Consider the following 18,460-nt stretch of genomic DNA (forward strand, 5'->3'; position numbering starts at 1 on the left):
CATGAAGATGAATTGTACAATAATGTGTAAGACTATAAGAAATTGTACAATAATGTGTAAGACTATAAGAAATTGTACAATAATGTGTAAGACTATAAGAAATTGTACAATAATGTGTAAGACTATAAGAAATTGTACAATAATGTGTAAGACTATAAGAAATTGTACAATAATGTGTAAGACTATAAGACTATAATGTGTAAGACTATAAGAAGGAAATTATCGCGGGCATTTGCGAGCACAGACAATACAGGTCAGATGACCTGTTTTTCCATCTCTAATATTAGGGTTTTAGCCACACAAAAAATTGGATTAATTTATTTTTTATTTTAGAAACTAGAAATCATAAGGCTAATACAAGAAATTGACATCATTGGCTTTCTTAGAACCAAAAGTCACTTAGCATACTCATTATCTTTGTCTTCCTTTATTTTTTCTGTACTATGAATGATATGCTCTCACCTTTTTGATAAAGAATTAATCTCTTTTGAGGTTTATGAATGTCGCTTTCAACAAGTGTCGCTCATAGGAATCGAACTTTCGACCTTAGAGATCTAGTAAGACCTTACACCACTAGACCAACATCTTGTTGGTGGTTGCCTTCATTGATTAAAAAACACATTAAAATCCAATCTATGAAGAATGAACCTATTTTTTCTAAGAGAAATATTTATGCATTGACAATGTATGAGTTTTATACACTATCAGTGAATCATCAATCATTCATATTTTATCATTAGTTTTATAATTATTGACTCTTTAAAAATAATTAATATATAAATAATAAATGATTTATTGATAATATAAAAAAAATTACACTATCATTTCATATATTATTTCCTCAAATAATAATGTGAAACCACCAAAAATAATAGTTATACAATTCATCCCAAAAACATTTCCATTTTTTTATATTACCAACAGTATTTTCTCATCTTTTTTTGATAAGAAATTCTATCGGGATTCGTGCTTGCCTATTCCAACAAGTATCACTCACATGAATTGAAATTTTAATCTTTTAGTCATTCTGGAATCTAACAGGATCTTACACCACTCAACTTAAAAGAAAAATCAGTTCCGTTTAAAAAAGAAATGTAAAACGGTTTGAAAATCAAAACCCACCTCTTAGCGAGTGCCGCCTATGAAATAAATTTTTAAAAAGCACTAAAATTCTAGCATAGATTTAATAGGAATATAGGATAATTGAAATAAACAAAATATTATTATTAATTAATCCATGATTATCTATATACTGTATATATTGAGTGTGACCATTTTACTAATTGAAAAGGGGCAACCAAATCTGGTTTTATTGATCACATGGAATTCACATGGTCACCATGTACCATTGTTATGGGTCTTACCTTACCTTGCACTAAACCTGAAGTGACCCTGACCCATAACTATGAAGACTTAGTGTTTGTTTTGATCAAAAAGTTCAATGTCTATGACATGGCCTTGTGCTTACTCCTAAAGAGGTAACTCTTTTGGTTTATATATGCTCGTTGTTTAGCTAAAAATAAGATGCCTTCAAACTATTTTTGTTGTCATTGGTGGGGTTTACTTTGCAAGAATCAGGTTTTCTGTCTAAATTTTAAATTATAACAAAAATAACGTGTTTGCTAAACAAAAAATAATATTGATAAAACACAAGGGTGTTTACTCATATACAATTTATGGGCTATGAATGGTTAAGAAACTTTCCTATAACACACCAGTATACAAGACCAAAGACCCGTACATCATTGCATTAAAACAAGGCCAAGTATAATATGCTAAGTGCTTATTAGTTTGTTTAGAAATCAACTGCTTATTTGATGAAAATTTTTGTTTATTGGTTACTGTTGTTTTGTGCAACTTTTAGAAGTTGTTGTAATATTATACGACTTCAGTATAAAAATCGTGATGGTGTAATACAATTTTTGGTCAATAGAGAAGTCATGATGACATATAACAACTTCTAAATGGAAGTCGTGATGGTGTAATACAACTTCTGGTCAGAAAGTCAAGATGACACATAACGACTTCTTAATGGAAGTCATGATGGTATAATACAATTTCTCGTCAGTATAGAAGTCGTAATGGCACATAACGATTTCTAAATGGAAGTCGTGATGGTTAATACAACATCTCGTCAGAAGTCATGATGGCATATCATGATTTCTGGATGGCTTATAATGAATTATAGTAAGTATAGAAGTTGTTCTATGTCAACTGACTTCCATAGAATTCATATTTCGGTATCATAGTTATACTTTAGTTTCACGACTTCTAAACAACAACGGGTAGCCGATCACAATTTTTATGGATGAGATTATAGATCATTCGATCCAACGGCTAAAAAGACAATTCGCTTGGAAGCAAAGTAACTTGCAGTTCACAAGTTAGTCGCCATGTTAAAATAAAAGGATGAGAACCTACGCTATGAGAAGCAACATCATGTTCTAATTTGAATTATGTCCATAACTTTGTATATATAGGTGGCAAAATTATCCACAATCCATAATTCATCTAAATCCAATAAAATTATATTAATCCATTAGAGCTAATAGATTTAAGTGGATATAATCAAATGAATAATTTTAGTAATGAATGAATTTGAATATAATACATCCATAATATCCAATAGATATCCATGGATCTATCCATTTGGATGGATAACCAATCCATCTAAAAAAATATTAAAAAATGGTGTTCTTTGCCTTTTTAATTTCATTCACTATATCTAAAGCTTCCACTTTCTTGTAGTGTTTCTCACTTTCACTTTGATTGTTTTACTGAATTGAGATCAATTATAAGACATATAAATAAGTTAATATTAAAAGTTTGCTTTTAAATACATAACATATATAAATATTTGTTAGAAACATTATATGTAAAACCTTAAATGTCGTATACTTGTACAATATTGCAAAAAAAAAAACAATTCTTTTAAAAGTTTAGTGAAGAAGTGTTTTTTTTATTCAAAAAATGATTATTAGAAATGTTTTTTTATTTAAAAAGTGATTTTAAATCATGCATTATTGAAATATATTTTTTCAAAAGAATGATTTACTTTAAAACAAAATATTTTTTGTTTCAATTAAAAAATCAAATGGATTTGATATATATTCATCTATCCAAATTCATGAAAATGAAGTCATGAATCGATTGAATGTATTGAAATTCATCCATTAAGTTTGAATATGGAATAATTGGATAATTTAAAATATGATTTAAATGGATTGGTGAATGAGTTTGTATTCACCCATGAGAATCAAAATCCAAATTCATCAATATCCATCCATTTGCCACCTCTACTTCTATATAGCAGAACTCCTTTTTGCTAAAGATCAAATCATCTCTCGTTAGCTAAATATATACTAGAATATTCTCCAACAATGTGTATAGATATTAAACTCTTTTTTTATGGCCAGACTAACGACACGTTTCTCTATTGCAACATAGTGTACTAGTGTCTTGATGCAAATAAATTGTTTCTTAATTGGGAATGTCATGCATGGTGATTGCTAATTAAGTGTTACCCCTAGTTCGACGTGCAATTTTGTTGATAGAATATAATGTACTGCTTATGTTTTCATGAAAGGAAAAAATCTGAGAAGAAAAATCTAAACATGACATAAGCTACTCTATATTTGACAAGTTATATTAGCATTGCGACAAACAAATACTGTCTATGGTACTACTAACCTGTTTACTTTTTATCAACCAATCAAACTTTTTATCGTACCACACTCATAATAATTCAACTAACATTTATTTGTATTCAAGAAAATTATTGGAAGTGGCTTCATCACTAAGAAATACACCTATGCATGGCTTTCTAATAATAACATATATCTATTGTTTTAAATCATACATTAAATTATGTTTCACACCAATGAAATATGTTAATTAAAAAAATTAAGCATTTATTATTTTTTTCTGTTTTTATTTCATTGTCATTATAATGAACAAAATTTGACACAATACATTTCTGTTTTTCTGTTAAACAACCTGTGAAGATTTGGTTAATGACGATGTGATTTGTCGATGAACAATCTCGACCAGAAGCTAATTATCACGAAAATTACATATTATATAGTTTTGGGATATGATGTATTTGTCTTATCCTTCCGAGTTATCTCAAATCTCGAAATTCAGGTTTGTATTATCATTAAAAAGTAAATTTATTTTCTCAATTAAATACGTTTTGATTTTATACTTAAACTAGTAATCTTGCATTACATTATAATATAATATGGATAAAAAATTTACATTACAATTGTGGTCGATACCTGTTGAGACATCTGAAACCGCAATTACAATTATGAAATATAATTTAAAATACTACTGAAATACATGTTAAATATATCTGCTAAAACATTATAATTTATGTTCTTAAATATATATATATATATATATATAAATAAATAATAGTTTTTTCATATTCAGGGTTTTTCTATATAAGCAAAACTCAAATTTGGATGTTTGTTAAAGAAAAACTTACATATACCACCAAAGTTAATCAGTAATTGGCATTCTATGATTTCACTTTACACATAATATTTAAATATGTACATAATAATATTCACACAACAAGAATGATAAATACCAAGTGGTTTCCAAGCATGAGCTTACAATAGTTTTCTGGGCCAAATTAATCTTGGATTCTTGATACCATGTTGATCTTTCAGGAACAGAAATTGAAATTATTTCTGCAACATGCTCCATGTAGCAACAAAACCATTGGTATAATCCTAGAAACATAAAACATTGGTAGCATGATAAGAGAATAGTTCACTGACTTAGAAATATGTAAGAGGTCATGTAATATCATAGAATATTTGAATAATTCTAAGACTATTTACACCTTACATTCATTACTTAGACTAGTTCGACAATAATACTATAAAGAAGTGCGTAACAAATATTAATGAGTCCCACAATACATTCAATATTTTATTTGCGAGTTAGATTTTATACTACAATATATTCAATATTTTATTCGCGAGTTAGATTTTATATGAGAAAAAAGAAAAATAAAAGCTTCAGAGGATCAAGCATTTCCTCTTTACAATTAGCCTAGATATTCTGAAAGCTGTGTATACACTTCAACCGAACAAATGCATAATTAATCTTATCTTTTCTGGTTCTTTTCCATTGACAGTAAATGGGGCAAAAACGTGACTTTCATTAATGGATCTTCTGTCCCTGACCGAAAACTAATTTCTGTGATAATAAAAAAAAAACTTTTATTAAATTTAATTTGGGAGTACATCTTTTATCCCATAAAGTGTGTCATTATATATATGATATATTTTGATTAGTTGAAGAAAGAAAATATATTCAAGTTAATATGCTTTGCAGGACAGAAAATGTGTTCCTGTTGATTAATATTACTCAGAATCTGTTATGGCTGTTAGGAATATTTTCATTTACTATGTTGGAGCATTTATGTCTCGCATTATGTTATTCATATATGAATTTATTTTTTTGCATCAAATTTCTTTTCCATGCTGTATAAATTATGTGTCTTGTTGATAAATAAAATCAATTTTTATGCATAACACATTTTCTATCTACATTATTGTTCGCTACATAACCAACAAATTGGTATATAGAATTATATATTGAGGGATTTGTGAGAACAAACACAAACACAAACCAAAACTAATACGATCAGAACACTTTCTCTATTACCTTCCATTGTCAAAAATTGTCAAAATGAATTCAGAAGTAGTGTCTGCTACATTTTCACCTCTAGTGTTTACTAGAAAGAATTATCATGTATGCACTGTTAGAATAGAAGCTTTCTTGGATGTTAATGATCTATGAGAAGCCATTGCAAAGATTATATCATTCCGACACTTCCACACAATCCAATTGTTGCACAAATTAAAAATGAGAAGGAGATGAAACAAAGAAAGTCCAAATCAATAGTATGTCTATATGTAGCTGTTTCACCCATCATTTTTAATAGAATAATGACAATGAAAACAACCTATGCAATCTAAAATTTTATGAAGCAAGAATATGAGGGAGATGAAATGGTCAAAGGGATGCAAGTAATGAATTTGATCCGAGAATTTGAGATGCAAAGGATGAGAGATTCATAAACAATTAAGGAGTACTCTGGTAAACTTCTAGTCATTACCAACAATGTAAGACTTTTTAGTACTGAATTTTCTGATTCTATAATAGTTCAAAAGGTTCTAGTTACACTTCCTAAAAAATATGAAGCTGCAATTTCATCTCTGGAAATGTCTATGATATGTCAAGCATCACATTGACAGAAGTGTTGAATGCATTACAGACACAAAAACAAAAGAGACTAATGATGCAAGAAGGATCTATGGAAAATGCTTTCCATACCAATTTACAAAATAACAATAGTTGGAAAGAAAAGAAAAAGAGGAAAAGTAGTGTTTCTACAGAGAATAAATACAATAACCAAAGTAGCAACAAAGAAGTCTTTCCACTTTATTCCTACTGAAAAAAACTAATCATCTATAAAACAGATGTTGGTGGATGCATAATGCAAGATTCTAAGTGTGGCCAGTTAGGGCCAATGGAAAAAATATGCAAGTTTCAACAACAACAAGGAGAGACTAAGGGTGCTGAAGAAGAGCAATTGTTCGCAGTATCATGTTTTGACGCCAAAAGTTCTACATCAAGTTGGCTCATTGATATTGGTTGTACAAACCACATAACTTATGATCGAGAACTCTTCAAAGAGCTTGACAAAACAACTATTTCCAAAGTCAAAATTGGAAATGAGGCATATATTACAACAAATGCAAAGGAACAGTTGCAAATAAAAGTTACACAAATTTGAAATTAATTCATGATGTCTTATATGTTCCTGAAATTAAACAAAATTTGTTAAGTGTTCTTCAGTTATGGAGAAAGACTATAAGGTTTTGTTTGAACACAAAAATTGCATGATTAAAGATTCATAAAGCAAAGAGGTGTTCAAAGTTCAAATGTAAGGTAAAAGCTTTATCTTGGATTTGATGAAAGATGAGCAGGTTGTAGTACACAAAGAAGATACAAAAACAAAGTCTCATACGCACATTGTTTGTCGATATGGGAAGCATACAAGGCTTCTTTTTTCACAAAAAAAAATATGGTAGGCTACACAGAAGTTACAACTGATACACAAAAATGTTGGAGGACCTATGAGTATACCATCAGGTGTTGCAGGATATGAAGAAACTATAACTGACTAGAAATGGGTAGATACAATAAAGGAGGATGTCATGGTGATTGATAAAAATGAGACATGTGAGTTCGTACAGATGCCTAAACACAAAAATGGTATATGAGTCAAATGAACTTACATAACTAAGTTCAATCTTGACGGTTCTAAGAATAAGTATATCATAAAACTTGAAGTTTGCAGCTCCAAAGTTAATGAAAAGTCTTGATTAATATGACTCGGAATTTATTATGTTTCTATTCATTAGATAATAAAGAGCCAATATGATTGTCAGAAATATTTTTATCTACTATGTTGGAGCACTTATATAACTCATTATACTATTTAGGTAAGAATTTATTTTTTCTGCATACTGTATAAATCATGTATCTTGTTGATGAATAAAATCAAGTATTATACATAACACATATTCTCTTTCGATTATTGAAACCAACAGTTCCCGTAACAAAAGTAAACTGTGCGCTGATCATTGTTGAGGAATGTAAGAATGATAAAACCATACAACATCTTTTGAAGTTATGAAGCTCATGGAAAAGTAGTAATTTCCACTTTGGAAAAATGTTAACCGATATTTTTAGGGATTAATTAAAATATGAAAGGTAGAAAATTCATATCAACTTGATTTTTTTGTGTCATTAGCCAAATATCCTTGTACTCGAAGTTACATTAAATCTGAACTAATTAAAGTGAAATGGAATGACCCCAAACAAAACTCTTCAACATCTTTTTTCACATTAACTAGACTCAAACTTATAATTATAATTATCGTTAAAATACATTAAAAACTACAATTATAAATATATTAATATATCAGAAAAAACTTATAGTCACATCCATGATGACCAGATTTTCTGAATGCTTTAAACATATCCAAAATCTTTGCAACCTGGCCGTGCAAGTTATCAATTTTACAATGTAAATCTAACTAACATACTTTGTATGGCAAACTTAAAAATAGTTATCAATTATAAATAATAATGTTTGCAATTGCACCTATAAAAAGTACAAAAGTATTTACTACTTAGTGGAAGGGAGTGAGTATTTTTTTGTAATACCAAAAGTATTTCCTCCTAACAAATGTCGTTATCAGGAATTGAACCTTTGACTTTTTAGTTATCCTGAGATCTAGGCAGGACCTTATACCACTAGACCAACATTTTATATGCCGCAGGTGGGGCTTTTGAATCAAACAGAAGTGTTTCCAGTAATTGCATGTCATTGTCACCTAAAGCGTATTAACTTAGAAATGTCCTTAACTGATTATGCTATCCCTAGTGATTTAAAACTTAAAACATGATATTATGCACACTTGTAATCATAAACAATCAATATATGTATATTTTAATTCTCAGAAGTAACACTGCTTTAGAAATTGACATGTATAATATGCTTCATCTTTCAAAATTGACAGTGCTTTGGTACCTGAATGCACTTTTGGTGTCCATTGGATTTAAGGTTATTGATTCACATGCTTTATGAATTACCCCATTAAAGTTCCTAGAGACAAAAATATAGACAAGTAGAAACTTCTTAGTACACATTCCCCTTCCCAGTTTGCATCCGAGTAAGATCACATATCTCAAAATTTTGTTCTCAATCATGTATTATCTAATAAAATTTTGGCATCTAATATAAAAATTTTAATTATGTTTTCCACTATTCTAGTTGTTTTACAGTTTTGATATAGATAATCCCTATTCAACTTGATTTGATTTCGATAAGAGCATTGCTATATCCTCCTACTATATCCTCCTACTAATCCTCCTACCCACAAAAAAATGACACATGTCACTTGTAATCCAATCATTGATAATTAAAGTATCTTATTGTGACACATATCATCTTTTTGTGAATAGGAGGATTAGTAGGAGGATATAGTAGGAGGATATATCATTTTCCTTTCCATAATAATAACTAACCAAGTTGTTGTATCTATCTAATTGTTTTTGTCTATACACATATCTATCATAGACCCTTCTAGCATCTACTTACTTCCAACTCAATAAGAGTCAAAATGAAAGGTGCTTGTGCCTTTTCACTTGATCAATCATAACCTCTCAATCCTAGTGTTTTTTCTTCCTTACAAACACACATATATATAGCAGCATAACCTGTTAGACAAGAAAACCTTGGCTACAACTAAAGATATCAAAATGAAGGTAAGTCTAAACTATGCCTAATCTTGAATTACACATTTCTTTTAATCCTTGATCTTAATGTTGCTGTTACTTCTTGTAGTTATTTCAATGGGTGCATCGAAAACTTAGACAGAACAATGATGATACTATCAAGGATTTCACACTTGGTAACTTATCTTTCTTCTTGCATCTTTTCTCACTTTTTCTTACAAACAAAGGGGAAAAGAAAGAAGTTGGAAATGTAAAACTTATTTTATGGTTTGTTTGCAAGATCATATTTTATCGGAGAAAGAGGAAAAAAAAAACTTAAAAACCATCTTATAAATATATTTCTTTTCTCACTGTAACCTTTTAAAAATTAACTTGTAAACAAATATTAAGAATTCTAAGCAATGGTACAAATCGTCACAAGTCAGACTTTGACACAACTAAGCTATATGACAGACGAGTAGATCATTAACTTTGAAGAGTATACTAACTAAAACGTCACATGACTCCATATTATTGTTTCAAATTAGGGACCACATAACTTGATATGATATTGTGATTAAGGTAATATGATACTGTGATTAAGGTAATTGTTACAACCGTATCACACCGTAATTGCAATATGATACTGAATCATAATGATGCGTTCACATCGGACAATAACACAACTGTATTGTACAATATTTGGTCAACATCATATTACATCAAATTCAAAAATATTTTTTAATCTAAAAAAACTTACACCGCAAAGGTTATAATCTACTTCACAACCATGACTGCAACTACAATTTAAAATAATTATAATTTGTTTTGCATATTAAACTTTTCTAAACCGACCAGGACCACCATTGTGCATGAAACATTTGCGTTTTATTCTTACTTTTAGTGTTTCAAGTTTTAACAGGTCGATAAGTTACTGCTCCACATAAAATGTTGTACTTGTATAACTCATTGCATTGCTATATTTTTTTTTCCCATGCTCATTATTCCTATGAAATAAATCAAAATGTTTCACCAAGTTATATATATTATAGATCTATCCTCAGTTGCTATTTTCACCAATTCAATGATTTCACTTAGAACTCCAATTTCAGGAAACCCTTGTACTTACCCTACAATGCAGCCAGCACTTCATACAAAGGGAAGCTTCAGCTGCATAAATCAACCCAGTTTCTTAAGTCAAGAATCTTATTCTGGCTTTGATTATAGCATAGAAGAAGATAAACAACAAGAAGAAACACATGCAGTCATTTCTGAGATTTTCAAGGGTTTCTTAACAATTGGAACACTTGGTGCAGAAACAGTAACCAATGAGCCAGGAACACCAACATTTTCCATGCCCTTGGAAAACATGCATGCAGAAGTTACTGAGAATGACTTGAAACTCATAAGTCATGAGCTTGAAAAATTCCTTGTTGCTGAAAAAGAAGAAAGGTCTTATGAATCATCAAGGAGAAACAGTCATGTAAGCATTGTTACACTTAGTGATGAAAAACAAATAGATGGGTCTGAAGCTGAAGATTATGGGAACAGAAGTTTGTGTCCATTGCAAGGTTATTTGTTGGGTTCATCAGTTGAATTGAAAGAGAAAACAGAAGTGAGAAAAGAGAGGGCATCACTTGCTGAGTTATTTCATAGAACAAAGACAACAACAACAACTAGAGACAGCATAGAAGTGAAGAAAACACATAAGTCTGCAATTCAGATTATGAAAAAGATGTTGAAAAAGGTTAATGGCTCTTCAAAAAGCACCAACACTTCTGGGGATGATGCTGTTTTTGCTTCAACCAATAAAAAGCTCCAAAAGGTTGGTCTCTATCACTAAGTTTTTTTGTATTGCCTTTGAAAACAAATCCCCCATTGTTGTCCCTATCACCCTTTGTCTTTGCATCTTATAACAACATATCGCCATATATCCAACAAAAATTAAAATGGATTTTGATTTTTTTGGCCATAATCCAACAAATATCTAACATTTTTATATATTATAATTGCATTATCTATCATTTATGTTTAATCATTAGTACTCTTCAAAAAAGTAATATAAAAATAATGATATATTGATTTTATATAAATATTTATACTATGCATATATATTTTAGACTCAATGAAATGACCCCTAGCAAAACTCTTCAACATTTTTTTTCACATTAAATAGACTCAAACTTAAATTATAATTATATATAGAAAAAAAATATGGAAATCATACTTAATTTTGGATGGTAAAACTATTGATAAGGATACACGTATTAATAAATTTAATTTTTAATAAATATTTATATATAAACTATAGTTTTTTATTACTTATAATCTTTATTATTATTATAGCATAATAATATTACTATATTAGTGATTGAATTATACCAATAAATTTATTGTATTAATAATTATTCATATATATTAATTATTACTAAATATATAATAAAACTTGAAAACATGTAAATACTAGTACTTGTTACAGCAGAACAAAGAAAAATAAAAGAAGTTGAGATAGAGAGAAGAAGAAAGGATATGCTTTTGTTTATAATACCTCTTTGTATTTCGTGTATTGAAATGAATGTTAAGGTTGTGTATTTAATATTAACCAAATACAAGCCAAAATCAGAAAATCAGTACAAAAAGCAGTGTCAACTACTTAACTGCATATTTTCAAAATGGAAACTATGCTTACTAACAAAACTGACTTCACAAACTACCTTCTAAAAAATGAATTATTTCTTAACACTCTCCCTTAATTCCTATTCTATTAACATGATGAAACATCCTTCAAATCTACTACACCAAGCAAGTCCCTAAACATTTTAAATCTAATATCCTTCAAGGCTTTTGTCATCAAGTTAGCAAGTTGAGATTCAGTGTTGCCATACTTCAACTTGATTCTTCCTTTGTTGACTTGATCTCTTAGGAAATGGAACTTAGTTTCAATATGCTTACTTCGCCCATGTGATACATGATTCTTTGCCAAATCAATTGCAGACTTATTATCCATTTGTAACTCCACAAACTCATCTATCTTCAAGCCCAATTTTGACATTAGAGACATTATCCATAATGCTTGACAAGCTGCACTACAAGCTGAGATATGCTTAGCTTCACAAGTAGATAATTCCACCATAAGTTTCTTTTTAGGATTATATGAAATGGGGGCACCACACAACATAATCATATAGCCTAAGGTTGACCTTCTCTCCACTTTATCACCACACCAATCCGAGTTAGAGTAGGCTGCAAGATGTACCTCACCTTTCTCCTTTTGATAGGGGAATAGTATCCCACAATTGGTTGTTCCCTTTAGGTATCTTAAGATCCCTTTTTCAGCTGCTAAATTAGATTGCTTTGGGTTGCTCATGAACTTGCTAACAAGACCTATTCTATATAATATTTTTGGTATGTTGCGGCAAATAAATCTTAGGCATCCCACAAACTGTCTAAACAATATGTTGTCGAATGATTCTCCACTCTCACAAGTGACTAGCTTTAAGATTTCCTTCCAGTGGAGTTGATACGTCATTACATTAATCCAGTTTCAATCAATTCTGCACCTCTTTTATGTACTTTCTCTTATGCATCACTACTCCATCCTTGGTTTTAACAAATTCAATACCAAGGAAGTATGATCACTTGCCAAGATCAGTCATCTTAAATTCATGTTTGAGATTATTCTTCAATTCTTCCATTTCTTATATACTGCTTATTGTGATCAATAGATTATCTACATAAAGACAAATTATCAATACTTCAAGACCTTTGGTTGTCTTTATGCATATGTCATGCTCCAATGTGCACTTCTTAAAGCCTTCATGTTGGATAAATGAGTCTATCATCTTGTTCGAAGCCCTAAGAGCTTGTTTTAGTCCATACAGAGCCTTTCTAAGCCTGAGCACCTTGTCTTCTTTGCCTAGAGTTATGAATCCAAGTGGCTGATGGATGTATACTTTTTCATCCAATGGCCCATTTAGAAATGCAGATTTGACATCTAATTTCCAAACTTTCCTTTCCAACTAGCTAGGCTCACCAATTCTAACAGTTTCAAATTTAGCCACATGTGCAAACACCTCATTTTGCATGAACCCTTTTGATACTAGCCTTGATTTGTGTTTACCTATTCTGCCATCATGCTTCAGTTTAGTCTTATAGATCCACTTTACTAATATTGAGTTCTTTCCAGGTGGTAGAGTGGCTAAATCCCAAGTGTTGTTCCACTCTATGGCTCTTAGTTCCTCATCCATAACATCTGTCTGAACTTTCTCTTTGATTGCATCCTATAAATTTACTAGTTCAATAACAACCATTAGTGCAATGCAAAAGTTTTCCATCATCTGTGATTTCACTATCTGGAAATACATGATAGTCTCTTAGTCTTGATGGGCCTCTAACTCTTTCAGATCTACCTTGATGAGTTGCTTATCCAAGTTCACTTTTCTTCATTTGAGGGTGCCTCTGTTTGATGCTGAATAGACTCTATTGGGATGTAGACTTGAGTAATTTCTTGATCTTGTTGATCCAGCTTGTCCTCCAAATGATTTAATTCATCAATTATACATCTCTGTTGTAAACCACCTCGTTGGTCTTAAGATTGTACACTTTGTATCACCCTGTAGGGTGATAGCCAAATAAATCATGGCTTCGCTCTTATCATCCAATTTTCTTCTCCTTTGATCTAGAACATGAGTGTAGCAGAGTTCCAAAGACCCTAAGATGATGAACTGGTGGTTTTCTTCCTGACCAAATCTCATAGGCACCAAAGATGTTGAATTTTGAGTTGGGAACAAGTTCAACACATAAGTAGCTATATCTAGTGCCTCAACCTAGAATCCTAGTTGGAGTTTAGTGTCTTTCATCATAATTCTGACCATGTTCATGATGGTCTTCTTTAAACCACACCATTCTGTCGAGGTGTGTAGGGGTTGTGGTCTCATGAATTATCTCATTTTCCTTGCAGAGTTCCTCAAATTCTCTAGAGGTAAACTCTCCACCACCATCAATTCTCAACACCTTGACATGTTTTCTTGATTGTTTCTCCACTAAGGCCTTGAACATCTTGAAGGTATCAAACACTTCATTCTTGGCTTTTAGTGGATATGTCCATAATTTCTTTTTGAACTCATCAACAAATGAGACAAAGTATTTTCGTACTCCTAGGGATAAAACCTCAAAGGGTCCACATACATCATAATATATGATATTCAACAAGTCCTTGGCTCTATTGGGTGCATAGGGCCCAAAAGCAGATCTCAATCGTTTGCTCATGAGGCATTTCTCACACATTACTTGAGGATACTTGATATAACGAAGACGTGTTACTATATTCTTATTATGCAACATGCTTAGATCTCTAAAATGGAGATGACCATACGTCATGTGCCAAAGCCAAGAATTATCCACTTGTTATTCAGCTGGCAAGCAATGTGACATCAATGTGCCAATTGTGACTTTGAATGTTTTGTTTGTTGAGAATGGAGCCTTGCGAATCTTTATGTTCCTTGTGTCATACAATTCAAGACTCCCTTGATGCAGACTCATAATGAATACTCTCTCCAGCAGTTGGCCAATGCTGATGAGGTCGCTTCTCATTGTAGGAACATATAGAACATCTTTGGTCATAGTTTTGTTGTCATTCTTTCTTCATATTAGAATGTCACTTGTGTCTTTTTCTTGAATTGTTCTATTGTCAACAAGCCTTAGCTGGATTTTCCTTCTTTCATCAAAGTGCATCAACTAATCTATGTGTCCAGTCATGTGGTTGGAGCAACCAGAGTCCAAATACCAAGTCTCATCATCTCCAAATTCTTCAACTCCACTCATCATGATCAATATAATGCTCACAAAATCTTCTACATATGATCCTTTGGCCATGTTGACCTCATTATCTTGCATTTCATTGTTCTGAATCTTAGCTGGAAATTGGCATTTATATGAGAAATGTCTAATTCTTCCATAATTGTAGCAATTGGACTTCCTTTTGTCCATTCTTCTCTTGCCTCCACGAAACCCCTTGTGTCCTTATCTCCTAGAATATTTAGGCACAACAGGTTTACAAGTTCTGTTAGTGTTCTCCCTAATTTCTCTGCCATGACCTCTACCTCTAAGTTCTCTTCCTCTGCCATGTGTCCCTCCTCTTATCAAGAATTGTGCTTGGAGTGCTTGGTCTGATGCTCTCCCACCTAGACATTCAATGATCCTTTGTTCATGCACTTCAAGTGATCCCTGGAGTTCTTCAATTTTCATATCCTCCAATTTTATTGCTTCTTCAATAGCTACCACAATGTGGTCAAATTTGGGATTTAATGTGCTTGACTTTATCTACTGTGGTGAGATCAACAATCTATTCACCACTATATTTCATTGCATTTTTAGGGTAGTGATTCAATTGAAGAACTCTACAACCCTTTCATTTTTCTCCATTTGCATCAATTCAAATTGCCTACATAAGGTTTGAAGACGCACTTTCTTCAATTGTTCAGCACCTTTCTTTCATTTTTCCAAGATTCTCCATGCTTGGGTTGAGGTTTATGCTCTCATTAACTTCTCGAATTTAACATTGTCCACACATTCGTAAATCAAGCATAATGCCATGCAATCATTCTTCATATTCTCCTTGCGCTTCACTCTTTGTTCTTCTATGGCATTATCTGCTAGTGGCGTAACTCTATTCACCACAATCTCAAGAACTTATAGGTACCCAAATATCACATTCGTTTGTACATACCATCGATGGTAGTTCTTGCCATCAAGAATCGACAGATTCGTTGGAAAGTTGTTTTGCTCCATGCTTGTGTTCTTGATTTCCCAAGAGCATATTGCTCTTGATACCAGATGTTGCAGTAGAACAAAGAAAAGTAGAAGAAGTTGAGATAGAGAGAAGAATAAAGTGTATGCTTTTGTGTATAATACCTGTTTGTATTTCGTGTGTTAAAATGAATGCCAAGGTTGTGCATTTAACATCAACCAAATACAAGCCAAAAACAGAAAATCAACACAAAAAACAGTTTCAACTACTTAACTGCATATTTCCAAAGAACAGAAACTATACTGACTAACAAAACTAACTTCACAAACTACCTTCTAGAAAATGAATTATTTCTAAACAATTCTCACAAAGATGTATGGATATTGACACTCTCTCACCCACCCAATTGTTATCCTCAAACAATATACAAACCATATTGTGTGGATCATTCATATGATTCTCATATTTATTAGCCTAGAATTATCATTAATAACAATAAAATTACTCATTACCTAGAATCAATTAAAGCATTGTGTGTTCGGTGTATGAAACTCTCATCTAGTGGGATCTCATAAGAGTAGAAAACATTTTATGAATAGTCAAAAGTTGATCCATTCAAACTTTCAACACATTGTAACTGCTAACACATGTAATTTGCTAAATGTTCTTGACATATTTGTTGAGATGTTATTATTATATAATTAAATATTGTCCTATACACACACTTCATCTTAAATATCCTAATCTCTTAAGTTGAGGGATATATTAGTCTAGTTGATGTATAAATACCGTATATGATATTCATTGTATAATATGCTATTATACACACACTTCATCTTAAAGTTGGTATCAGAGCTTTTATGGTCCATTCTCGGTTGTTTGATTTATCGTTTTAGTCAATATTATTGTTGACCCATTATTTGTAGTTGTCTAGTGCCCGAATTTTCTTCACAATAAGAATTAGACATTGTAGATTGGTCATCCCACCATGAGTTGTCACCATAGGTTCTATCAGGCTCTGCCACACACATTTTAATTCTATTGAGTTTCACCGAAGAGTAGGGGCCACTAGTCATCCTGAAGGGGATTGGTATCCTCTCTAGTATTTGAAAAGTTTAATATTGGATGTATATTAGGACATGTCTTACCAAAAACTTTTTAACACAATGATTTTAAGTAAAAAAATTTAAACTTACAAAAAAATTCCTTTTCTACTCATAATCCAAGGCTATGCAAGAGATTAGCCTGAACTCCCCTAAAAGATATCATTCACTTTCGTTTTGTCTAATTATTTTCTAATGTGGATTATGTGTCCACTTTATGTATCTGTATATTGGACCAATTAAAATCTATCACTTAATTAAAAATAAAAATCAGAAAAGTATAAACTTATCCTGATATTTGTTGGTTAGAGACATATGGATATGATTTTTTTAGGATAAGTGATCCTCATTCTTTTCATCTTCTAATCCTGCATTTTTTTGCATTATTTTGTGGCAAGTGGGTTCAAGTTGTACCGTGGCTTTCAATCCATTTTCTGTTTGGCCACATTTTGTGTATTTATTGGTGTTGCTGAGGTCTATAAAGCGCCATGGCTTAAGAATCTGATGCGCATAATGTGGAATTAGTCATGGCAAACCCATCAAAGAAGAGTTTGGTCATTTTTGCTTCTTCTGCACTCACACGCGTCTTACCAAATTGTGAATCAGAAACCCACAATTTTTGCGCCCATCTGAATATATAAATTTCGCATTATCCATGATGGTCGACCTAAACCTTGTCCTCCATTGCCCGTAATTATTCTTCGTAGAAACTCTAATTATTCAGCTATGTCTCTAGCTACTCAAGTCGCACTTGCGTCTCCAAATTTTCCTATTGCCCTTTGTAAAGGTAGACATTCTTCTCTTAACCTCGCTCCATCTACAATTTTTTTATCATATCATCCACTTTCATCTAAAAATGTGCCTCTATTTTGTTCTATGGTATTTTCCACTTATAAAGTCTTTCACTTGTCCCTCATATTTAAGGTGAGACTTCACACTTGAATAAACTCATCAATCTCCCCCTTAAGTGTGGATAATATACAGTTTTCGTTCTGCCTCCCTTTAAGATACACTTGTTTGACCATAATGCAATTGGGGAGCCTCCATACACCGGAGAGTTTCATTATTATTGGAGTATGAGAAGAGTGGAGAGACACAAGTGATACATCACATCTTAAACCAACACAATAAGGTATTAGTTTCATGGGTATTTTCCACTTATAAACTCTTTCACTCCTCCACTTATATCTAATGTGTGACTTCACACTTGAATAAACTCAAAGCAATGATTGATGAGATGAATGTATTAGAATATAATGATACATAGGTTCTTGTTCCACTTCCTCCCGAAAAGTCTATT

At 31.5% G+C, this 18,460-nt stretch overlaps 1 protein-coding gene across 1 annotated transcript in view; it reads left to right on the top strand.

Moving 5' to 3' along the window:
* Positions 1-18,460, top strand: part of LOC109342485 (protein LAZY 1-like) — a 30,420-nt gene that overhangs the window by 6,300 nt on the left and 5,660 nt on the right. The window contains exons 2-3 of the mRNA XM_019580463.1: positions 9,440-9,506; positions 10,422-11,134. Coding sequence (XP_019436008.1) covers positions 9,440-9,506; positions 10,422-11,134 — 780 coding nt within the window. The remainder of the gene's footprint in view (positions 1-9,439; positions 9,507-10,421; positions 11,135-18,460) is intronic.

The sequence above is a fragment of the Lupinus angustifolius genome, chromosome LG03, assembly GCF_001865875.1.
Source record: "Lupinus angustifolius cultivar Tanjil chromosome LG03, LupAngTanjil_v1.0, whole genome shotgun sequence".
NCBI classification, from domain to species: domain Eukaryota; kingdom Viridiplantae; phylum Streptophyta; class Magnoliopsida; order Fabales; family Fabaceae; genus Lupinus; species Lupinus angustifolius.